This window comes from Bison bison, unplaced genomic scaffold (genome assembly GCF_000754665.1).
Source record: "Bison bison bison isolate TAMUID 2011002044 unplaced genomic scaffold, Bison_UMD1.0 scf7180017864265, whole genome shotgun sequence".
Lineage (NCBI taxonomy): Eukaryota > Metazoa > Chordata > Mammalia > Artiodactyla > Bovidae > Bison > Bison bison.
The window spans coordinates 403,231-428,988 of record NW_011494837.1 but is presented as its reverse complement, the minus strand read 5'-3'; the positions used below and the strand labels follow the sequence as shown (position 1 = coordinate 428,988).

Below are 25,758 nucleotides of genomic sequence, written 5' to 3'. Positions count from 1 at the left end.
GAATCTAAATGACACCCTTAAAGACCTGGTTGTTTCTACAAGACGCTGCCTGAGGTGTGTAATGATGTGTTTGTTGGATTGGGTACTTTCTAGCTCTACAAGCTCCACGAAGGGCTTCTCACTCTGCACTTCCGCCTGTCACAATGTCTGGCGCATCGTAGGCACTCAGGGACTATTTTTTCAGTGAAGGAATGAATGTATAAATGGATAAGTTGAATGTCTGTTACTATGCAAAAAATAATTACAGAAGATATATAAGGGTAGACATGATTTAGGCCTTACCGGAGCTTACATTTTCGTTGGGAAAACATGCCCAACTCAAAGCAGTCATATAAAATGCAAAATGGAGAGGGACCAAGGTAGCGGACTAGAAAGACCCTGAGCTCACCTCCTCTCACAGGCACACCTAAGTCACAACTGTCTGCAGAACAACCATGGATGAAAAAGAGGGACCCACCAGAAAAGATCCTCTACCACTAAAGATATGAAAAAATGAGCCACTAGGAGTAGGACAAACAGATTTGCAGTATAATCAGATCACATCTCCTGGGTGGGTGACCCAATAATTGGAGAATAGTTCGTCCAAAGGAGTGAGAGTCGGAGCCCCGCGCTGGGCACCCTAGCTTGGGGACACTGCAGTGGGAAGAGGATCCCCCATAGCATTTGGGCAGAAGAACTGAGGAGACATTTTTCCAAAAAGGAAATGCAGATGGTCAACAGGCACATAAACAAATGCTCAGCATCACTAGTCATCAGAGAAATACAAATTAAAAGCCATTATGGGGTATCACCTCCCACCTGTCAGAATGCTGTTTATCAAAAAGAATGCAAAAGAGAAATGTTTTTTTGAATAGATAATGGATAGACACACACGTGTGTCTACATACGAGCATGCACATATGTGCACACCATGCTCATTCCCACCACTGTAGTTCTCTTGGTTCAGATCCTAGCTCTGCCACTCAGAAGCAGTGTGACTTTGAGTCACTTCACTCCTTGGCATCTCAGATTTGTCACTGGTGAAACAGTGATCCCATTGCTTACCCCTCAGTATCATCATGAGGGTTAAATCACCGTGAGGATTGACACAACATCTGGCTCATGTTGCTGTGCTAACACCTTTATTATGAAAGGTTTTTATTCCCAATGTCCTTGGAGAGAACCAGAGATGGCCGGCCGAGGGATACTAAGCATCAGTGCACTTCCCTGGCACAGTGTGTGGTACAGATCTTCCTGCATTGCATCTTGCTTATTCCTCAGTCCTGTCACACAGGATGATAGGCAACTGCCCTGAAAACCCGTGGGGGAAGAGCACGGCAGAAGTGGGATTTCAGTTTAGTTTGTATATTAGTAGTAACACTTGATCCCATGTTGTTAGAAACTCTGGAAGCCCAGTTGGATGCCGAGAATATTTCCCTCACTTTTGAAAGGGGGTCCCTTGCTGGGAAGGATGTCCCTGGCTGTTATTTAAGATAGCTAGAACAGTAGCCTCTGATTCTACATAGAAGTTTTTTTTAATAACATTGTTACTCTTCTTGAATTGTGTATTAGGAAATTATCCTTAAACATTTAATTCAAAATAATACTTTAATATTTTCCATTTGTTTATTTAGGCCACAGCTTTGAAAACCAGCAGAGGAATTCTAGGTACCTATAACAGTACTGAGTCTTTCGTCCACTCACTCACCAAGCCCGACCCTGCTTAGCTGACAAGATCAGGTGCATTCAGGGTAGTTTGGCCATAGATGGATGTATTATGGGTCATAATTCCTCTTTTTGGTAAGCCTGTTGGCACTGCTTTGGCTTATATTATTTAGAAATTCAGGAATCATCAAAATGTGATCCTCTGAGGTTGGAAATTAGGGCTTCAGCAAGGCACTTACAATGCATATCAGTGCTTTCATATATAATCACAGAGAAGTCAGACTACAAGTGCATAATAAGGGTGATTATTACCTTCAGTTCAGTCGCTCAGTCGTGTCTGACTCTTTGCAACCCCATGAATCGCAACACGCCAGGCCTCCCTGTCCATCACCAACTCCCGGAGTTCACCCAGACTCATGTGCATCGAGTCAGTGATGCCATCCAGCCATCTCATCCTCTGTCGTCCCCTTCTCCTCCTGCACCCAATCCCTCCCAGCATCAGAGTCTTTTCCAGTGAGTCAACTCTTCACATGAAGTGGCCAAAGCATTGGAGTTTCAGCCTCAGCATCAGTCCTTCCAAAGAACACCCAGGACTGGTCTCCTTTAGGATGGACTGGTTGGATCTCCTCGCAGTCCAAGGGACTCGAAAGAGTCTTCTCCAACATCACAATTCAAAAGCATCAATTCTTCGGGGCTCAGCTTTCTTCACAGTCCAACTCTCACATCCATACATGAACACTGGAAAAACCAAAGCCTTGACTAGACAGACCTTTGTTGGCAAAGTAATATCTCTGCTTTTGAATATGCCATCTAGGTTGGTCATAACTTTCCTTCCAAGGAGTAAGCATCTTTTAATTTCATGGCTGCAGTCACCATCTGCAGTGATTTTGGAGCCCAGAAAAATAAAATGTGACACTTACTTGAGCTAATTGATTAAAAACTGTGATGTTTGGTCCTAACATAAGTGGAACTGTCCTTTGTGAAGGTCACACCTGTTTTCTTACATGTACAAGGTAAGGAAACTGTTGTAAAGAATGTAGTGAAGCCTCCAGAATTAATAACTGCAGGAGATTTATAGAATTATATGATTCAGACTTACAAATTACAGGAATTTAAATATCTTACTGTGAATACAGAAATAGTGGTTTGAAACAGTTAAAACACTTTACCAAGTAAGACATCTTTTTCATCTGCTTTACACTACCAGATTTAAAAAACTGTCCTTTTATTTGCTTATTTAAGTGCCCAGAATGTTTATTTCCATAGGAAGGCTAAACATGACACCAATTTACCAAACTTCAACTAGCCTCACACTGATCCATCTTAAACTTCAAAACAGAATATTCATCGGTGGGCTTACCATAATGCCTTGTTGCACTTCCCTAGCTCTTACCTTTCTCAGCTTGAAAAGTGCTTCTTTATTCAGTAACAGATCATGTGTTACTGGTATTTGACAAGGTTCTAAGTGGGATGCCAACATCTGATCCAAGACAGGCATATTGAGTGTCCTATATTACTACATTAAGACTGGAGGCCTGAGTCCTGGGGCTGAGAGTATAGTTTCTGTAGTGCTTCAGTCAGGTGCTTTGTTCTTTTATCATCCTATTCCACTGCCAACTTTGGAATCGGTCTTTTATTCCCCATGTCTCAGAGTAATGCAGAGTAATGAGTGCATCTCTGCACAGGCCTTAGAGCATCAGGGTGAATAGGGAGGGTTTTGGCACAGGCAAACCTGGTTTTTCCATATCTGTGTTACCCTTATTTGTAAGAATGCAGGTCATAATTATACTTTCTTTCTGTTTTTCCTGTGGTGGTTTTTTGACCATACCCTGTCAACATGCAGGATCTTAGTTCCCCAATCTGTGCCCCCTGCAGTGGAACTGTGGAGTCTTAACCACTGGAGCACCAGGGAAGTCCCTTGTATTCTCTTAAAGGGTTGTTCTGGTTATTAATTCTGATAGCATTTAGGACTAAGTCTCAATAAATAGTAACTGTGATCCTTAGAGGCAAGTCCTAGACTTAGTATCTTATTTGAAAACTTTCTATATATTCCAGGCCCAAGAGATGAAATTTTTTGTTACCCAATTTTTGAGTAGCTACACAGTGACCACCTATATGCAAGGTCTCTTTCCTTGAAATATCAAGGTCAATTTCAACAAAGTATAAATAGAAACAAAAAAATTACTAGAGGGCCCTCAGCCACCTGGGCTTTTCACAACCTCCCATAGCAGTCATTTGGCACTTAATCATAGCACAAGCCAGCGTGTCTTATTATTGTACCTTGCCTGCTCAATTGTTATTCCATCCATGGAGGTAGTACCTTGCCCTTATTCTTACTCCCCAGCCTTCCCCAGACCCACAAGGACATAGTAGTTACTACATGAACCTCATTAAGTCCCTAATTCTGCATCTGCCCCTTGTCATAGCGGAATGTGAATGAATGAAACTATTACCTTTCACCCTCCCAAGAGTGTATTTCAGAAAAGACAATAGAGACTGTACAAGTGAAGGTATGTGCTCAGTGGTCTAAGGGTTTTTTAATGGAAAATTTGAAACAGATATAAATAAATAAGCTAAATTCTGTTTCCTCTCACATGTTTCCTTCAAGTTTTCCTTGGAAAGGGCTGATTTCCAGATTCAAAAGATATTTTTCTAACTGGCTTTGCCCCTCCTGCCACAGCCCTCAGTGTACATCAGAATAAGGAACCGAGCCCAGGACGGGTACCTGACAGTCACGGGAAATGTGGCCGACAGCAGGGCAACCTCTGTGTGCATCTCTCCCTACAGCGGGAAGAATACGCAGATCTGGCACTACTGTCGAGGACTCTTTAAATCCAAGGTAACCAGCCCCACCGATCGTATAGCTTGCTTGTCAGCCCCACCGATCGTATAGCTTGCTTGTTGATCTTTGGTCTTTTAGAAACCAGAATCTTCCCAAATCAAATGGCATGATACAATTAATGCAACTTCCTATGAAGAGTTTGCTGCATGATTATAAAAGCATTGACATATATTACTGAAGCACTGAAGTGAAATGGCCTTCCAAACTAGACTTTCTATAGCCAAAAATTCTGTTTTAAAGTAAAAAGACTTATACTAAATGGTTTTTTTTAAAACTAGTGATAAAATCATCACACCCAAATGGATGGTGTGCTTTTCTGAGATGCTTCTTAAGCTCTGTGGCCCAGATCAATTTAGCTGTCTTTGTGATTCCAAACACGTTGAATTGAACCTTTCTCATCTTCAAAACAGGCTTCCCTGGTAGCTCAGCTGGGAAGGAATCTGCCTGCAATGCAGGAAATGTAGGTTCAATCCTTGGGTTGGGAGAATCCCGTGGAGGAGGGCATGGCAACCCACTCCAGTATTCTTGCCCATGGACAGAATCCCCATGGACAGAGGAGCCTGGCAGGCTACAGTGCGTGGGGTTAAAAAGAGCTGGACACGACTGAGAAACTAAGCACATCTTTGAAACAGATAATGAAGGAAGAAGAAAGCTGCTGCTTTTGGAGGAAGTTTAGAAAATAAAATTCAGGTTTCTTTGTTTTTCTGCACCCTTTCTATTATGTTTGATGGTATGGGGAATAAGACACCAGTTTTATTATATCACCAGTAGATTATCAACCTTTTTCTCATGCTTCAACAGAAATGAAAAGCACTTAAACGTAATTATTGTCTGGGTATCCAGCACATCACCCAATGTTTTTATAAGAAAAACAAGCTCGACCTTATATATTTAAGCTAACACTAACTCAACATTTAATCCTAATTCAACAAATCTTTATTTAACCATCTGTTGTCAGATCTGGATGTTCTTTTAAAAACAAATACCTCAGGCTTCCCTGGTGGCTCAATCCAGTCCACCTGCAATGCAAAAGTGAAAGTCACTCAGTCGTGTCCAACTCTTTGAAACCCCATGGACTATACATATACAGTCCATGGAATTTTCCAGGCCAGAATACTGGAGTGGGTAACCTTTCCCTTCTCCAGGGGATCTTCCCAACCCAGGAATCGAACCCAGATCTCCCGCATTGCAGGTAGATTCTTCACCAGCTGAGCCACAAGGAAAGCCTAAGAATAAAGCCCAAGATCCAGGGGATCTTCCCACCCCGGGTTCAATTCCTGGGTCAGGAAGATGCCCTGGAGAAGAAAAGGCAACCCATTCCAGTATTCTTGCCTGGGAAATCCCGTGGACAGAGGATCCTAGTGGGCTACAGACAGGTGGGATTGCAAGAGTTGAACACGACTTAGTGACTGAACCACCACCACACTGAGACTTACATGGTTTCTAAAATGATATGTGATTTTCTGATACTCATCTGTACCATGGAAAATTATGATTCCTTCCAACCACAGCAGTTTGAGGTTCAAGGGATCACAGGAAAAAAAAAAAAGTACCTCTAGTTCAGTAGGTTTATTTCCATACTATCGCCTTCCCTCAGCCATAACAACTTAAAAAATTGACTGAGATTATAATTTTAGATTTAGGTTCAGGTCTTGTTTTCTTTTTAGATGGGCTTGTCTGATTCACTCACATGAAAGAAAAAAGGCTCAGTCCAGCTGATTTTAGCAATGTAGTACTGCCAATGTATTTCTTGACCTTTCAGGCCAGTGACACATGTCTCGATGTCATCGGTGGTCGAGACACACCTGGAGCTAAAGTCGCCCTCTGGACCGAACATGGGCAGTTCAGGCAGAAGTGGAGACTGAACAGAAATGGAACCATCAGCTCCTACCTCAGTGATCAACTGGTCCTTGATGTTAAAGGTAGGCCTATGACGAAAGCCAGTGTGTTGTGTCCTTGGATATTCATTTTGAATTCCAAACCTCCACCTCCTCCTGGGTAAAAGCAGCCCTTATGTATAAGGGAAATATTAAGTCATTTTTAATTATACTTGAAAAAGCTGATATGCCATTTTAACAAACAACAAGCAAAACAATTAGCTATAGGTGGATCAAAAGCCTAAGGACCAAGCTTATGAAGGTTCTTATCAGTAGAGTGGTAAAATTTTCATTTGCTATGTGATCTTTGAGAACATTTCGAAATGTGAAGCATCACCAACCGTAACACGTCATCTGGTCCCTAAAGAAACATCTCTGACTTTCTGTTCTGAATTGTGTGGTTCTTAAAATTTATAGTAGGTATCATTTAAACTCACTTTTGAATTCAACAAGGTCAGGGTGAATATTATTCAGTGCTGTTGCTCTAATTGGGTTAGTCACAGCCACTCTTGGTGTAGAAACAAAAATGCAGTGTGACACTGAGCCAGAGCGTGCTCAGAGCACTGTGTTCTTAAGAATCCCATTGTTAGGGCACATCATTTATACATCTATATATTATACTGCTTAGCCTTTCAGTCACTCCTGTGAGGTCTGGTTTGAGGTGAAAAGATACACCTGTTTAACCTCAGTTTCCCATTTCAGACCATCGCTTTTATAAAGACATATGAATCTACCCCACCAGCAAGTGGGCTGAACGAAAGCCTTCTGACAGTTGTGAAATCGTTAAGCACCTGTGTGAATAAATTAATCTTTCCTTTTGGAATTGCTGTTTTAGGAGGAAATTATTATGACAAAACTCACGTAATTGTAAACCAGCCCCTGGAGGGAGAAGAAACACAGAAATGGGACATTGAAATATTGTGAGAGAGTCCGCAGTGTCCCTGGGAGAGCATGGAGGGAGGAGGGCCCTCATGCCCTGTGGAAACGACCTGCCCATCCTAGGCTCTGGGACCACTGAGTGGAATGGGCTTCTCCCCCAAACGTGAAGACTGTTGCTCTTCACCATGGAAGAGCTCAAAATATGCTTGCCAGCTAGTAGGTGTTCCTGTGAAGAATGCATTATGATGTCTGTGGAAGGTTCTACTCCCGCTTGATCTCCAGCTTCGGTGAGCAGGTTTTTTGAAGTCTGTTTTCTCTTTCTACCAAACACAAATCCTATTCCCGATAGTTACAGGACACTGCTGATGCTATCACCCTCTATTAGCTATTAACAACTAAGTGTGTGGTTGAGTGCCAGGCACAGGGAAGCTAAGTCCGACAGGTCAAGTCATACTTTTAAGAAGATGAATACTTTTTTCACAATATCTGAAAACATATTTAATAAAGCTTACTGTTAAGCTACTGTATTAGATATGCATTAAGAGTTCTCTCTTGAAGCTTTTATATGAAGTACCATAAGTGTTCACCTCAGCAAGTACAGGAGTGTTTTCTGTTGCTATTCTTTGCCTGATCCTTTAAACTAAAAATGCACAAATAGCCGGTGGCTGTCCCTTCTCTCTCGGATGACAACGCTAACCAGGGGTCACTCCTATCCTGGTGCTGACCCCCCCTGATCTACCCTCAAGTGTTTATAAGGAAGGACTCTGTCACCTACGTATAATAAATTTTCCTTTGCCTAAAGTAAAGGGAAATTTTAAGTTAAAACCAAGTAGTATTTCAGCCTTGACTATACCATTTTCCTTTACAAACTGTGACAAGAAACTCAGTTTTTCACTTCCATTTTAAATAGCTTTCATTCGAACAAAATCAGGTAGGATATTGTCTTGGACTTAGTCTCAAGTAAGCATTACCACCGTCACTATAGAATTCTCAAGTATTTTTCCCTCCTAAGTTGGTTTTAAACTTACACTGAGATAACTGTTCTCTTCATCCCCAACTTTTGCCAGTAAAGCGGAAAAATGTCTGCTCTATTTTTCTATAGAAAGATTAAATTTTCCAGTGATGTTTTTAAAAATATCAATCTATATGCACTTTAGAATGTAAAGTAACAGTGAACTGTTTAAACTCAAAGACCCACTATTTTGACTATTTTTTATAGAGACTTGGTCTTTCCATGTAAATATTATTGGGGATTTTTTTTTCCTTCAATCTCAGGCTCTTTCGTAATCTTTCAAACAACACCTGTAAAACACCCTTGCCCATAGATGTGAGTGCCTCTTATTAAATGCGGCAGTATTATTTAATGAAATTTGTTTTAGGGTAACTTTATTTTAATGGGGGGGGGGAGCTTGTGTATACACAAAGGTATGGTATGTATATTTTCACTGTAAAAAACCAAGTTAAAAAATTTTCATGTTAATTGTCGTTTAAAATTTTTCTAGAGCCAGTGAGGCTCTTTAAAGAAGTTATTTCTTCCAAAGAACACCAGGTAATGACAGTTAAATTTACATTTATTGGAGCTGTGCCTTTTCTACCACACTGGATTAAATAAACTGGTCGAAATATGGCTTTTGTCACTTTCTGGGACATTGAGTAACTTGCTGTTCTTCTATGTACATCTGTTAGTACATATGGCCAACTGATCACCTGTAAGAGGTAGATCTCATTTTATTAAACACACAGGTAAGGAAAGGTACATTCATCGTGTCCTTGGTTCAAAGCAACAGGAGTCCCCAGCACACAAATCTCTGCAGAATCAAGTGTCCAGAATTTTACATATATATATTACTATTAAAGCAGCAAAGCCACTAGACTACTTGGATTAAACATTCTGTCCAGAGGGATAATACCAGGTTTTGCTTTTCCTCATCTGTAGTCAGCTTCAGGTCCTTGACAGAAATAGCTGAACTGTTCCAAATTTGCTTTAGTGCATCCATATATGATAGAGGAAAGCGAAGTCCATAAGACTGAAAAAAGATAAACCAGTCATTTAAGTGGCATTTTCCATAATTCTCAATGCATCATTACTGAGATCCTTCATAAGAATGAAACTTGTTACAGGTAAGCTATTTATAAAAACTACAAACGATAATTAGATAACTTATAAAAGTCAATGATTCCCTTGTGAGAACTCACGAAAGGCCTATTAGTCATTTGGGGCTTCCCTGGCAGTCCAGTGGTTAAGACTCCACCTTCCAACGCAGGGGGCACGGGTCTGATCCTATAGGCTGTCGGGTGTGGCCCCAATTTTTTTTTTTAATTTCAGAGAAACAGCCCCTACTTGCCAAATCAAAATACATTAGAATTAAAGTCTTAAATATTAGTCATTTGAAATGCTTCATATTTGTTACTTTACACCTCCCCTACAAGGCCACAGGTCCCATGCCAGTGTCTTTTAAAGTGGGTACAGGTGTTTATATATTACAGAAATGTCTGACTTAACATTTCACAAATTGACAGCTTTACAGGGATAGTTAAGCCCACACTGCAGTCACAGAAAAGCCCATTACCCATACATCAAAGGTAATAGAGTCCTCCCATCAAGCACCAAACCAGAGCAAAAACATGCATTTTGGGTTGGAACAAACCTCTGTTTCCTCATTTCCCATCATGTGTGTGTCTCTCCTGTTCCTTAAGGAATGATAGACGTAAACCATCTCCCCTCGAGTTTCATCCTTCAAAAGAACAAAAAAAGCTCTCAGCAACAAGCTACTGCCCACTGGGGTGCTAGGAGGCTTTTCCAGTAGTATAGGGCAACACCAAGAAAAATCTCAATGCCTCAGTGCTTAAGTGAAATTTATTGAATACTAAAGAATCTTTCTGGCAAAAAGTTGAGATGTAAACATGTAGATACATAAATACAAGTTATAATGACTATTTTTTAAATAGTTGTCGTAGATTACTATCTGTATGTAGCAAATAAGCACTTGTAAGTCATTTTTTAAAAAGATAATAGCCCCTTCAGAAACTTTAATGAAAAAACCATTTCTATTTCAACTTACCAATGAAACATTCAGGTTACTTCATTTAACCATACCAGCAACTCTTTGTGCATCATAAAAATTTAATATTCCTAGGTATACATAAATTTTCAATTTATGAACACCACAGAGTAAATATTAATTCTAAATACCAGCCATATGATCTATAAAAACCTTCCTTCTACTTAGAGTAGGCTTCCCCTCCCTCCGTGTCCACCCTACACAGGGAAGTTTACTGCCTCTTCCAGCACCTTGAGTCATTCCTTGTCCCCTCTTAGATGAGAATCAAACACACTGACCTAAAATAAACGCCTCAAACTAATTGATTATCAGAATAACTAGCTTTAAAAAAAAAAAAAATGAGGCTGTGGGAGCATATAATCTCAAGGTTTCCATATATGTTATATAGTTTTCACCAGGTTTGGCCCTGGTGGCTAGAACAGTCTGGTTATGGAGACATCCAGGTGCCCCTGACTCCCAACCTCGCCAGTCATTCACGGGCCCCTCCCAAGAAAGCTGATCAGGAGGAGCAGGGTGAAGCCACCAGGCATGGGAGAATTCCCAAGGGCTTTAGGGTTGTGCAGGGCACTTTCATAAAGGCAGAAGTCCCACACCAGAGGAAGACCAGAAACCTATACTGATAATTTGGCAAAGGCAACCTAGCCCTAATTAGGAGGCAGAGACCAGACATTAACCGCTAACTAGGGGAAGAAGCAGAGTTCTGTGGAGCTAAGGACAAACCCTCAAATGCCCAACAGGCAGGAAACTTCGGAACCGGAGCAGTGAGATCTGGGCATAATCTGATCTAGAGAGATGGGACTGAACTGTGAGGAGGAAGATTCCCAGAGGAGGTGGGCAGGGCCACCTGTCAGCCTGATAACCTGAGGCCCGCGATGGACATGCCTTGAGTGGAACCCTCTTCCCTTCTGGATACTCACGGATGGGTCCTGATAGGGTCCTACGGTGAGAACCACGTGGTCTCTAAACTGCAGTCTCACTGTGCTGTCCAACCCCGGAAGTTGTCCACCTAGAAAACCCAGAGAGAAAGCAGGCTCAAACTTGTTTGCAGGAGCAACTGTTTGGGAAAATTAGTTAACAATGTGCAGGTGAATCCAAGCATGGAGCATCTGCTCCAACTCAGATATTCACAGTGATGTTAAAAATACTGCTTACATCCCAAAGGACCTCATCCTTACACTGAAGACAGATGTCAACCAGATAAATAACAACAGAGGTTTCTAAGTTCATTAAAAGGCTGTCACCAGTACCGGGGGAGCACACACTATCACAATAAACTGGGCCACCCTGCCTTCTGCGTGGAACGCTCTCACCGCTCCAATTTCTGTCCCTGGCTTGCTCCACATGTGGACTCTGAAAGGACTTCCTGAGCTCAAAGTGCACCATCCCTCCAATTACCAGTTACATGACCATGGCGAATTATTCAGTCTAGGTAGGTCAAGCACTGTGTCATAAAAACAAGCCACCTAATAAAGTGCACAGGAACAACTCTCTTTCCTAGGTTGGATTTAACTTAGTGAAAAAGCAGCCACTACAAACAGATCAGCCTAACAGGCTGATCTGGTTGGAGACAGAGTTGAGGGAACTTAATATTGACAGTAAGGGCTAAGACAAGGAAAACTGGGACATAAGCTGATACTCAGAACTGAACTGTTCTGCTAAAGATTAAACCGTGTGCTGGGAAAATTGCTGTTTTGAGTGGATGCATCAAAAACATATTCTAAACTACTCCCCACCTCAAACTACAATAAACATGTTCATAGAATGAATGTTAGAAGGGACCTTGTAGATTGTGTGTCTCGCTGGTCCTCCACGCGTGATGGATAAGGCTTTTTGAAAAGTTAGTGAAAATGAGACTCTCCCTCTACCTGACCAAGAGAAGCAGCCTGAGAGCCAGCCTGGCACTCCCAGCTGTGTCTCCCTGTTCTGCTGAACACAGGCCATTCTAAAGCACCCCAACATTAAACATGGCCATGCTGTGACTACGCGAGATAGAGAAAATCGAGACCACTTCATCAACAGGCAAAAGGAAGGACACTGTCCAGACCACGGGACTGACCACACGTGCCCCACTCCTGGCTAGCCTGAGGGACTGCTGCTGCTTTACCAGTGGTCACTCCATCCTCACTTCACTCCTCCTGCTACCAACCATAACCAGGATTTACAGGAGACGCAATCTGAGAGTCTCTATTTCCCAACAGCATCCAACCCAGAGCAAAGCCCAACTTCCTGAACCCTCTTGAAATCACCTAACTCAAACCCAAATCCTAGAAATCCTTCCCTGCATTCCTTTTACTGAGATGTCTGCAGTCTCCAGCAGTGTGCTATCTCCCGTTACAAGTCAATAAACCCAGCTCTGTTAGACTACAGGAGCATGGTATAGTCTGTGCCCCAGAACACTGGTATCACCATCCACCCAGCAGTCTGTCCACATCATCTGTAACTTAAACCTGTCACAAACAGTCACCTGGGACTTGGGGAAGGTCTGTGATGATCCTGTGAATTCCTGTAGTTCACCTGCTGATGGCAACGTTTTACCCATCCCTGAGCTAATTTCCAACAAGATTATTTCAGTGTTCAAGTTCTTGAAACTTCCTGCAGATGATGAATTGCAGAGAGCCATAAATACATACTTCTCACCCCAAATCACAGGGTTCTCATTCCCCATCAAGCAGCATGTCCTGTCCAACCTTAACACACTAAGGACAGGCTCATGTTTACCCTGAAATCTTTCATACTTCCCATCAGCTCAAAGAAGTGCACACCCAAAAAAGCATCAATATATTCCACATTAGCCCCTGGCCACCTAGAGAAACAGCAAGCCCTACCTGGTGCCACAAGCTTTGCTCTATCTCCCATATAGTAAGGTGGGAGTCTGTTCATAGCGAAATCCTTCTTCATGTCTGCAGAAGGCAGTTCTTTGGTGCCCTCCAGCCGGTCTGCAAGCATCCTCAGAAAGCCACTTAATCTTGTTGCAACAGCTGTGCTTTCCGCCTGCTGGAAACACAGAAGTGAGTCCTGGCCCAGACTCCAGCCGCGCTCCTGCCCAGGCCCCGTCTCCAGAGTGCTGCAATGGGCACCACCACCCAGGACAAACACGGATCCACGCCACTCCCTTAAGGACAGCACCCCTTTATGTCCTCCTAACCACTGTTCCTCTGTAGCTGCCTACCATTTGCAAAAAAAAAGATCAATTTTTAGCGTTTTGCCTGGAAAGAGGGCTCCCTGGGAATATGGTGCAGTCCTGGCCTTGCCTTTTGAAGAAAAAAATCACTATCTGAAGTGACCACTTCAGACAAGAAGGCACCTTTGCTCAACTCAGCCCTAATGCATCCATCATCTCAAAACCTGCCATCAGGGTAAAATCAGGATGGACAGGAAAGCCAGGGAACACACTGAGGCCAGGCTCTCCAGTGGATCTCTCCTAACTTGGGATCGCACATGTGCTGAGGCTATAGTTCCTGAGCCACATTAGTTATTCAAATATCTACTCAGTCAGCGCTCCCAGGGCCTGCTGCTGCCACCCTGAAATACAGGAAGTGGGCCATCTGCATACACCACTGTTCCTTTGGGTTGCAAGTAATGTGCAGCACTCTGTCGTTTGCAAATCACCCAGCCCAGGAGGAAACAAGCTTGGCTCATGGGAGAAGGGTTCCAGGGTCCTGAGCGGGGAGCCACAGCTGCCCCTCCCTCCCCACCTGCCTTCGCTCCTTACCAGGAGCAGCTGCCGGGGGATGCCAGCCCGGAGTGCCACGTCTGCCTTGGCGGTGTCAAACACGAGCCCTGAAATGGTATCCAAAAGGAAATCTCCCCATGAACTGGAACACATGCCAAGTAAAAAAAAAAAAAATGAAAAACAAAACAATGAAAGCATAAGACATGTGGATAAAACACTGATTATAAAAGCCTCAAGCTACAAACTACACATCAATCCCCCTGCCCTGAAATCTCGAGTTCCAATAATTTCACATCAGTTCAGTTCAGTCACTCAGTCGTGTCCGACTCTTTGCACTCAGCATAAAAACTTAAGAGCATTATCAATCACAGGCTTCCCTTTCTCCCCACCTCAGACACTCACATGCAAAGTTAAAGGTGGGAAGCTAGGCTTTATTCATGATTTATCTTAAATGTAAAGATAACAGAATTAATTACAGACTATCATAAAGTAGGAAGTTCAAAGGAACAATTTTTTTTTTTTTAACGTTTTCAACTACATAACTGCCTTGACAGTTTTGCAGAAAAGTAACTCTCAATGATTAGAGGACCTAAAAAAATTTGCATGTGCAAAAAATCCAAAAAGCAATATATGTAGGGTAACAGCAAGATCCTGGACTGTGCAATTATCTGAACAGTTAAACATGACATTTTCCTTTGTTTCTTAGTGACGGGAGGGGCACTGTTCTCAGTCAAATATCCAACATTAACAATTTCAAAATGATTTATTTTGCAACTTGTTAAACTCTAATGATGGTTTTACTGGGGTAGAAGAGAGAAGCCAGATGCCAGAAATACCATTTCAGGACCAGCGTCAGTGTTCAGCTACCTCTGCTTTTCCTGCGGGGCGTTCGGAATCACTCGCTCCTCAATGTGTGTCAGTGTAAGATGCACACGCTGTGGGGATGCTCTCTCTATAAACACTTCTGAGCTGCTCAAAATGTCCCTCTGTGTCACCAGCAGATTTCAAATTGCTGGCTACATGCAAAATGGAAATTCACAGTATGACTTTTGCCTCTCACTCTGTAAGCAAAATTAACACTTTTATGCTTACCTCCTGGAAGTGGCAAAGGAGGACAAGAGCCACGTGAGAGACACTTCTCCCCCGGCATCCACTCCCACCTGGTGGCCTCACGGGTTTCTGACAAAATGCTACACCCAGCCTCACACCTTTGACTGAACGTAGACCTGGAGGACACATGTAGACCTCACAGCAGCATGAAATATTATCGTCCTTCGAGGGGTCCCAGGTATAAGTCACATAGCAGTAGCTCACGGAGTTAAAGTGCAGATATTACACTGAGCTCCGTGCTCTTCTAGGAGACTGGATCTTGGGCTGCAGTTTAGAAACAACACCTCTGGAGGGTTTCACCTTCATAAATTGGTCAGATCAACATGCCACTATCTGAGAGAGCAGGCCCTAAATGCCACCTTTGAGAAGGCTTAGGGAAAGGCCAAATCTTCACCCTACCATAATGTCTTAAGGAGCGCCAGGACCAAAGCACAGGGCATCTCCGGGGAGCAGCGGCCCTCGCGTCACACCTGTCCTGTTCTAGCAGCGGCCCCACCGACAGGCACAAGTTGGCATCACAGTGCCTATCCTCAGACGGCAGGCATCCTCTCTAACTCAGGCAGCTCTTCCAGCCCTGCCGACTGCAGGGGCAGTGGGTGGGACCAGGGAAAGCTACCAGTTCTTCACCCCTGAGATTGGGAAACAGTCACTTGGTGGTGGCAAAAGCCAACGGGGTCAAGGAGGTGGAGGGAAGTCAGAGAAGTAACTGATGAGGCGACATTCCAATGTTGTGAGTAAATCAGGAACCGAGGAAGGAAAATGGAGTGAAAACTAAGGGAGCCAGAAAACCAGCTGATGGCTGCAAGAAAAACGAAAAAGAGGAAGAACTAGGGAAAGAGTGACAGCAACGACAGGACACCAGAGGACGGACGCTCATGGGGCTCAACGACATGGCTGCCGAGGCCCAGAGCTGCTTCGGTCCAGAACGGGCTTCTGGTGCAGCCTCCCCACGGCCCGGTTCCCACTGCCCGCTCCCTCAGTCACCCTTGGAAATTTTCTCCCTCTGCAAGGAACCCAACCATGGTGAGAAGGCATTTTATACAAGAGAAACCTAAAACAAGCTCTCTGCCTTCAGGCCAGACTCCCGCTTAGTCCCTCCTGTCCCTTAAACACAGTGTTTCACTTCTCCTTGCAGAGCCAGATGAGGAGGCAGAGGAATGCTTGCTCTCTTGTTCTGCAAGTTACAGCTCTGAGGCTACGAAGACCCACTGCTCCTCAGGCCTGGAATGTCCCGTCCCACTCTGACCTCTGGGCCCACCTCCACTTACTCATCCCCTGGGCTCCCTCAGTTTGGGTGTCAAATCATTGCTGAAGCTTCCGTGATGCCCCAGCTTAGCTAACCACACCCCTCTGTGCTCCCAGGGACTCCTCCGCAAAGCTGTGATGGGACATGCCACACTGTTTGGGAACTACACACCTGTCTCCCCTCCTTCCACCATGACCAGAGTATAAGTCCTCCCAAAGCCCCTTCAGTCTAGCGCCTACCATCCCAGCAACCACTACAAGGCCCAGGGCTCATGATGAATAAACCAGTGATGGGCGCTTTTAATGGGACCTGGACTAGCCAGGCCACTGCTGTCACGGAACCACGGGCAGGGCCGCTGCCCGGGTCCTGTCACATGACAAGGCACTCGCTGAACTGGAACGTGGTTTAATTGGAACTGTTTTCAGCACATGTGCTTCTAGGACTCACTGTTCCAGACGTCCTTTCCGACTTTAATGAACTGTAAAAACTGGAAACCTTAAAAGAGACCCAGAGGTTTCCGTGATGCAGAGTTTCTGTTCGGGGTGATGACAATGTTTCAGAAACAGACAGTGGGGATGGCTGCACAACAGCGTGAATGCAATTAGTGTCACTCAACTGGACGCTTAAAAATGGATGAAATGGTCTACGAATATTTTGCCACAATAAAAAAACTTTTCTAATGGAGAGAGTGAGTGGGTGGGGGTGGGAAGAGACTAGAAGTGCAGCATGGCGTCACAGACACACCGCCGTACCCACAGCCGTGCCCGTCTTCCCGATCCCGGGATGTGGGCAACTCCCGGTGTTCTGTATGAGATGGGGTTATGACAGTTCAGGAGGAGGCCCAGATGAGAGGATCAATGGCACAGGTGCGACACAGCAGGACTAGGAAGCCAGCAGGGATGGAGGAAGCCCTGGGGCTGGAGAAGCAGAAGCGATGCGACCACCTCTCACACCTCCTGATCCTGGCCACAGGCACCACAGCTCGGAGCAGAGCTGTCAGGGACGCGAGGTCAGAGGTGAGGGCTTACCTGCTCTGGTAGGTGCTGATGGTCACATGCGTGGAGTGGGCCAGGCCCTCAGGAGTGTCCGCCTGATGGATGGTCCCTCTGGGAAAGTACAGCAAGTCTCCCGGCTAGACGAGGACAAGGGGGAAGGGGTTAGTGGGGAGGGTGTCTTCTTGGTCCTTTGTAGAGGCTGTGAGTTTCAGTTCTGCGTTCTAGAAACCTCTGAGTGGTGACCAGGCAGTGGTCTGCATGCTGGGCTCTGTGGGGTCCACTGGTCAAGCTCTGCTGTGTCCGTGAGTCTGTCACCATGAACCCAATCCTAGAGAGGCTTCCGGTGCCTGAAGCCACTTTCTTTGTAAGCTGAGAACAGACACCTCTGAAACTAGCCCGGGATCAAGGTGAGAGCCTGTACCCGACCTCCACATCCTTCAAAGTGGGTGGTGAGGAGGGACAGCTCTGGAGCTCACTGGCTGGGGACCCCAGCATGTTACTTAACCCCCCGAGGCCTCAGTTCCTTTATGTGTAAAAGGGAAGCAACTGCCCCACATCTCACAGGATTACTGGAGTATTAAAGGAGACAACACAGCCAAAGCTCTTGGAGCAATGCTGGGCACGTGGCTGTATTATAATTTTTATTTTACCCGCTGTCCCATTACAGTCTGTGTGGTCTCCCAAGCAGGGCCCACATCCATCCTGTATCCCAGGGCCTAACCCACCTAAGCATCTGGCACACACGGGCTCAATGGATGTTCGGAAGAAGGGACAAAAACCCTGCAGCCCTGCATCGGAGAATGAGCACTAGACGCAACCACAGCCCAGTCACGTCCTCCAGCAGGCGAGCCTCCCCACCCCGTCCGATTTCAAGCCGGTTAAGAGAAGTATCTCCCCAAACCACTCCTGCCCTGGAGCCACCACCTCCTGCCTGATCCCACCCAGACAGAACATTCTGTACAGCAGAAAGGAGAAGAGAGGGGGTCCTCAGAGTCACGTGTCTCCTCTCTGCAACCCAGGAAGTAGCCTGGCTCCCTGGCTACAACCAGGGGCCCTGGAGGAAGAGCTCAAGAAACATCATGAGATTTTTTATTTTAATGCTAAGATTGGCCTTAAAGCAATAAACAATATACAATTATGAGGTATTCATAGGAGCTATCTTGCCCTGAGTAACACCAACCTGACAGGGAAACTAGTCTTTCAAGTAAATCAATGCATCACTCATAATTACAGCTCTCATTTGTGAGTCTGAGTGCCTGCCCTGTGACGGAGGCCCTCACACATATAGCTCATCATCCATCTGTTTATTTATTCATCCCACAAACACCTGACCAACCCTTCTCCACTCACCCCGCCCATGCCAGACACCAGGCTAGGCGCCAGGGAGAGAGCACTGAACCAAAGAAAGCCCTGCCCTGATGGAACATGTTCCAGAGAAACCAACAAGCATTTGAGAAGGGAGAAGAGACATCAGCAATGAAGATACTCGAGTGGGGGCAAGAGGGATAAAAGAAAGCTGCAAATAAACAATGTTGAGTGGTGGTGAATGCAAAGAAGACAGAGTGAGGAGGATGATGCTGAGGTCAGTCAGGGTGGGTGTGTCTGGGGTACGAGGTGCTATTTTAGCCACTCTGCTAAGGTGACACTTCAGTAGAGACTTCAGGAAACGAGCAAGCCAGATGGTGAAGAATCCACCTGCAATGCGAGAGACCTGGGTTCAATCCCTGGGTTGGGAAGATCCCCTGGAGGTGGGCATGGCAACCCACTCCAGAAATCTCACCTGAAGAATCCCCACTGACAGAGGAGCCTGGCAGGCAAAGAGTCGGACACGACTGAGTGACTAAGCACAGCACAGCCGTGCAGCGTCCTGGGGAGAAAGAGCGGGTGCAAAGGTGCTGCAGCCGGCACGCGCCTGGCAGGCTGAGGGGCGCCGGTGTGGCAGGAAGGCAGTGAGCGAAGCTGGGGATGGTGGAAGGTGAGGTGGGCGGGCAGCAGAGGGGTTAGATCACAGGGCCCTCTGGACCAGTTCAAGGACTTCGGCTTTTTTTCTGGGTTTAAAGAAGTCATTAGAGGTCTGTGCAAAGGGTTCACAGGATCCCAAAAGGATCACCATGGCTGTTATGTCAGAAAAGTCTGCAAAAGGAACGCTAGATAGGAGGCTTTTGTATAAATCTGTGTCCAAGGATTTTTGCCCCAAACAAGCAGAATGGGGACACATGCGCAGGGAGGAGGCTGGGAACAGGGTAGGACATGAGACTTTGGTTTGGGGAAAACTGAATTTGCTGTATCTTTTTATCTTTCCAGGGGGAGGCATTAAGTAGGTAGCTGAATTATGAGTCTAGAGTTTAGACGTGGGCTAGAGAGCTAATACAGCATTGAAAACACATCAGTGTGGAAGGTATTTGAAACCTTGGGAGGGAATGCTCAGTGATCAAAGAAGTCCAGGAAACAAGTCCTGCACCCCAGCTTACAGAAGCAGAAAGACTGAAGACATAACAGCAAAGGAGAACCTGAACAAGACAGTCAGGTGGAGAGGGAACCAAGGGACAGTCACATCCTGGAAGCCAGTGGAGCAGGTGTCAGTGGCCCACTGAGCCAAATACTGATGACAGGCAGACTGAGGTGGGGACCGGAGCAGACTGCAGTAGCTGACAGTGTGGAGGTGGCGGGCAGAGCAGTTCCAGGGGAACAATGGCCAAGAGCGCCTGCTGGAAAGGGTTCCCAAGAGTGGGAGAGAAGAGGAAATAAAGATAGGGCATGGTGGCAGGGTCTCCAAGAATGTCAACACCCTAACCTCTGGCATCTGTGAAGATTTAGGCTACATGGCCATGGTTAATTAAGGCTGCTGACGGGGGGTGGGGGGGATTATTCTGAATTAGCCAGGCAGGTCCAACGTAATCACAAGTAGAAGAGGGTACTGGAAGAGAGAGGGCAGCATGAGAAAGACCAAGCTCCATGTTGCATAGAAGGGGCCATGTCGAGGAAGGGGCCATAAGCCGAGGACTATGAACTACCTCCAGGGGCTGGGAAAGCAAGGACAGGCTTCTTCCCTAGAGCCTCCAGAACACAGTCCTGCTGACACCTTGATTTCAGCCAGTGAAACCCCTCAGGGACCTCTGAACCACAGAACCACAAGACAATAAAGTTTGTGGTGTTTTTTCAAGTCACTGAGTCTGTGCTAATTTGATAGGTAGCAATATATTGACAAATAGCCATTGCTTTCAAGCAATTTCACTGTAAAAGAAACATCAAAGTAGTATTTTTAAATATTTACAACCTATAAGATAAACATAATGATCTCCAGTTTAATAAAAAAATTGACACAGAGACCAAAATCTTGCCCAAGGACACGCAGCTCATAAGTGACAGCAGCTGAATTCAAACCCAGGTTTGCCAGATCCCCAAGCCACAGAGATGTGTTTCCATTATGGGGGGTTCTTCACCCCAAGACCCCAGGTTTGGCAGAAGTACCATTCAGGCTGCCACCTGAGTAGGAAGGAAGAAGGGTGAGGAGGGCTCCAGGCCTCTCATGGTAGCCCCCTAAGCCCACCCCCTCCCAGGGCAACTCTGCTCTTCAATTTCACATACTGGGCATTTACACAAGATTCCACTTGAAGAGTTAGTTCCGCGGATTAAAAACTCAACAGGCTTACAACTTGAGAATCTTTGCAGAACACAATGCTATCTTTCTCCTTTCAGAAGACCCAGGGCTTCTCACTGTGAGCTGTGATCCAGATGGGTATGAATAGTGGGCATGGCTCCACCTTCAAGTCCCATGCCCTCTATGACCACCATGGAGCCCAACCTTCTCAGGCAGGACAAGTAGCCAGATGTCAGTCTGAGTCACTCAGCCCTGGCCTCAGAGACCATGGATGGCTTAGTCTTGGCTTAAAAATAATCAGCCAAGCGCACAGTTGACAAACTCTTTCTGTGAAGTAAATATCTGTGGTTTGTGGGCCGCATGGTCCCTGTGGCAACTAGTTGACTCTGCCAGTATAATATGAATGCGGCCACAGACAGTACACAGGAATGGTCGTGGCTGTGTTCCCATATACTTTATATACAAAGGCAGGCAGCGGGCTCAATTTTTGGCCCATGGGCCATACTTTGCTAACTGCTGACCAAGAGCACAAAACAATGAAGATACCTTTATTGTTGTATTTATTCAAGTCCCCTATCACATAACAGAAGAAATAAGATGGCGGAGCAGAAGGACGTGTGCTCATCTTCTGCTGTGAGAGCACCAAAATCACAACTAGCTGCTGAACAAGCATCAACAGGAGAATGTTGGAACCCACTAGAAACATATCCCAGGTGCAAGGGCAAAGGAGAATCTGCAATAAGACAGCAGGAGAGGCATAATCACGTTTAAAATCAAACTTCATACCTACCAGAGACGCTTGGAGGGCACAAATAAAACCTTGTGTGCACCAGGACCCAGGGAAAGGAGCAATGACCCTATAAGAGACTGAACCAGACCCACCATTGAGTGTTTGAGGGTCTCCTGCAGAGGCATGTGTCAACAGTGGCCTGTGCAGAACAGGGGTTCTGGCTGCAGCAGACGTGGGAGGCAAGGTGTAGGGCCTAAGTCCTCTTGGATTAGCCCCACCACAGAGCCACCCGGTGGGCAATCCACAAACTGGAGAAAAATTATACCAAAGAAGTTCTCACACTGTTGAGAAAGTTCTAGGCTTCACAAAAGATTTTCCAACGTGGGATCCAGCAAAGGGACTGAGAATTCACAGGGAACCTGACTTTGAAGGTCAGCAGGATTTGATTATAGAACTTGTACAGAACTGGGAAAACAGACTCTTGGAGGGCACAACAAAACCTTGTGCATACCAGGACCCAGGGAAAGGAACCGTGAAGCCACAAGAGACTGAACCAGACCTGCCTTTGACAGTGTGAGGGTCTCCTGTGGATGCATGGGTCATCAGTGACCTGTGCGAGGACAGAGGCACTGACAGCAGCGAGTTTGTTGTGGCAGAAAAGACTAGCGAGAAGAGATAAGAAAGCCTTCCTCAGTGATCAACGCAAAGAAATAGAGGAAACCAATAGAATGGGAAAGACGAGACCTCTTCAAGAAAATTAGAGATACCAAGGGAACATTTCATACAAAGATGGGCTCAATAATGGACAGAAATGGTACAGACCTAACAGATGCAAAAGATATTAAGAAGAGGTGGCAAGAATACAAAGAAGAACCAACAGTTAGAACAGGACATGGAACAACAGATGGTTCCAAATAGGGAAAGGACTACGTCAAGGCTGTATATTGTCACTCAGCTTATTTAATTTATATGCAGAGTACATCATGCGAAATGCCGGGCTGAATGAAACATAAGCTGGAACCAAGATTGCCGGGAGAAATATCAATAACCTCAGATATGCAGACGACACCACCCTTAAGGCAGAAAGCAAAGAAGAACTAAAGACTCTCTTGATGAAAGTGAAAGAGGAAAGTGAAAAAGTTGGCTTGAGGTTCAACATTCAGAAAACTAAGATCATGGCATCTGGTCCCATCACTTCATGGCAAATAGATGGGGAAACAATGGAAACAGTGACAGAATTTATTTTCTTGGGTTCCAAAATCACTGAAGATGGTGACTGCAGTCATAAAATTAAAAGATGCTTGCTCCTTGGAAAAAAAACTATGACCAACCTAGACAGCATGTTAAAAAGCAGAGACATTACTTTGTCAACAAAGGCCCATCTAGTCAAGACTATGGTTTTTCCAGTGGTCATGTATAGAGGTAAGAGTTGGACTATAAAGAAAGCTGAGCACCAAAGAATTGATGCTTTTGAACTGTGGTATCGGAGAAGACTCTTGAGAGTCCCTTGGACTGCAAGGAGATCCAACTAGTCAATCCTAAAGGAAATCAGTCCTGAATATTCATTAGAAGGACTGATGCTGAAGCTCCAATACTTTGGCCACCTGATGCGAGGAAGTGACTCACTGGAAAAGATCCTGATTCTGGGAAAGACTGAAGGCGAGGGGAGAAGAGGATGACAGAGGATGAGATGGTTGGATGGCATCACCGACATGTCCATCACTCAATGGACATGAGTTTGAGTAAGCTCCGGGAGAAGGTGATGGACAGGAAAGCCTGGCATGCTGCAATCCACAGGGTCACAAAGAGTGGGACAGGACTGAGTGAACTAAACTGAAATCCTTTTGGAAGAGGTTGCCATTACTGCCATTACCCTACCATAGGTTGGCCTCAGGCCACACTACAGGGAGGGAACACAGCCCCGCCCATTGATAGAAAATTGGATTAAAGAGTCACTGAGGATGGCCCCACCCACCAGAGCAAGACCCAGATTCTCCCACAGCCAGTCCCTCCCATCAGGAAGCTTCCACAAGCCTCTAATCCTCATCCATCAAAGGGCAGACAGAATGAAAACCACAATCACAGAAAACTAACCAAGCTGATCATGTGGACCACAATCCTGTCTAACTCAATGAAACTATGAGCCATGCTGTGTAGGGCCATGCAAGACGGACAGGTCATGGTGGAGAGTTCTGACAAAACATGGTCCACTGGAGAAGGGAATGGCAAACCACTTCAGTATTTTTGCCTTGAGATTCCCATGAACAGTATGAAAAGGCAAAAAGATACGACACTGAAAGATGAAATCCACAGGTCGGTAGGTGCCCAATATGCTACTGGAGAAGAGTGGAGAAATGGCCCCAGAAGGAATGACGAGACTGAGCCAAAGCAGAAACAACACCCAGAGGTGAATGTGTCTGGCAGTGAAAGTAAAGTCTGAGGCTGTAAAGAACAATTTTACATAGGAACCTGGAATGTTAGGTCCATGAATCAAGGAGTATTGGATGTGGTTAAACAGGATATGGTAAGAGTGAACATCGGCATTTTAGGAATCAGTGAAATAAAATGGACGGGAATGGGTGAATTTAATTCAGATGACCATTATATCTACTACTATGGGCAAAAATGACTTAGAAGAAATGGAGTAGCCTTCATAGTCAACAAAAGAGTCTGAAATGCAGTACTTTGGTGTAATCTCAAAAATGACAGAAATATCTTGGTTTGTTTGCAAGGCAAACCATTCAGTATTACAGTAATCCAAGTCTGTGCCCCAACCACTAATGCTGAAGAAGCTGAAGTTGAATGGCTCTATGAAGACCTACAAGACCTTCTAGAACTAACACCAAAAAAAGATGTCCTTTTCATCATAGAGGACTGGCATGCAAAAGTAGGAAGTCAAGAGATACCTGGAGTAACAGGCAAGTTTGGTCTTGGAGTGCAAAATGAAGCAGGGCAAAGGCTGACAGAGTTTTGCCAAGAGAACACACTGGTCATAGCAAACACCCTCATCCAGCTACACAAGAGATGACTCTACACATGGACATCACCAGGTAGTTAATACTGAAATCAGATTGATTATATTCTTTGAAACCAAAGATGGAGACGCTCTATACAGTCAGCAAAAACAAGACCTAGAGCTAACTGTGATTCACATCATGATTTCCTTATTGCAAACTTCAGACTTAAATGGATGAAAGTAGGGAAAACCACTAGGTCATTCAGGTATGACCTAAATCAAATTCCTTACGATTATACAGTGCAAGTGACAAACAGATGCAAGGGATTAGATTTAGGTCATACCTGAATGGCCAGAGTGCCTGAAGAACTATGGACAGAAATTTGTAATACTGTACAGGAGCCAGTGATCAAAACCATCCCCAAGAAAAAGAAATGCAAAAAGGCAAAGTGGTTGTCTGAGGAGGTCTTACAAATAGCTGAGAAAAGAAGAGAAGCGAAAGGCAAAGGAGAAAAGGAAAGATATACCCATCTGAATGCAGAGTTCCAAAGAATAGTAAAGAGAGATAAGAAAGCCTTCCTCAGAGATCAATGCAAAGAAATAGAGGAAAACAATAAAATGGGAAGACTAGAGATCTCTTCAAGAAAATCAGATACCAAGGGAATATTTCATGCAAAGACAGGCACAATAAAGAAGAGAAACAGTATGTTTCTGTTCTAACAGAAGCAGAAGATATTAAGAGGTGGCAAGAATACATGAAAACACTGTTCAAAAAAGGTCTTAATAACCCAGATAAGCACGATGGTATGATCACTCACCTAGAGCCAGACATTCTGGAGTGTGAAGTGCAGTGGGCCTTAGGAAACATGATTATGAACAAAGCTAGTGGAGCTGATGGAATTCCAGCTGAGCTATTTCAAGTCCTAAAAGATTATGCTGTCAAAGTGCTGCATTCAATATGCCAGCAAATTTGGAAAACTCAGCAGTGGCCATGGGACTGGAAAAGGTCAGCTTCATTTCAATCCCAAAGAAAGGCAATGCCAATGAATATTCAAACTATTGCACAATTGCATTCATCCCACAAGCTAGCAAGGTAATGGTCAAAATCGTTCACACTAGGCTTCAACAGTACATGAACTGAGA

General features: G+C 44.9%; 2 protein-coding genes across 5 annotated transcripts in view; one reads left to right on the top strand and one right to left on the bottom strand.

Annotated features, from left to right (window-relative positions):
• CRYBG3 (beta-gamma crystallin domain containing 3) overlaps window positions 1–8,521 on the top strand; it is a 126,749-nt gene extending 118,228 nt beyond the window's left edge. The window contains exons 20-22 of the mRNA XM_010848382.1: window positions 4,325–4,483; window positions 6,249–6,408; window positions 7,199–8,521. Of these exons, the coding sequence (XP_010846684.1) occupies window positions 4,325–4,483; window positions 6,249–6,408; window positions 7,199–7,287 (408 nt within the window). The 3' untranslated portion in view covers window positions 7,288–8,521. The remainder of the gene's footprint in view (window positions 1–4,324; window positions 4,484–6,248; window positions 6,409–7,198) is intronic.
• Window positions 6,378–25,758, bottom strand: part of MINA (MYC induced nuclear antigen) — a 35,382-nt gene continuing 16,001 nt past the window's right edge. Inside the window, exons 5-11 of one of the 4 annotated variants that reach the window (XM_010848384.1) lie at window positions 17,362–17,465; window positions 14,017–14,119; window positions 13,130–13,295; window positions 11,222–11,310; window positions 9,891–9,977; window positions 9,153–9,269; window positions 6,378–6,496 (exon numbers count right to left, since the gene is read on the bottom strand). In XM_010848384.1, coding sequence (XP_010846686.1) covers window positions 6,386–6,496; window positions 9,153–9,269; window positions 9,891–9,977; window positions 11,222–11,310; window positions 13,130–13,295; window positions 14,017–14,119; window positions 17,362–17,465 — 777 coding nt within the window. In that variant the 3' untranslated portion in view covers window positions 6,378–6,385. Of the gene's footprint in view, window positions 6,497–8,615; window positions 9,270–9,890; window positions 9,978–11,221; window positions 11,311–13,129; window positions 13,299–14,016; window positions 14,120–17,361; window positions 17,466–25,758 lie in introns of those variants that run through there. The other 3 variants (XM_010848383.1, XM_010848385.1, XM_010848386.1) reach the window with 3 other exon arrangements.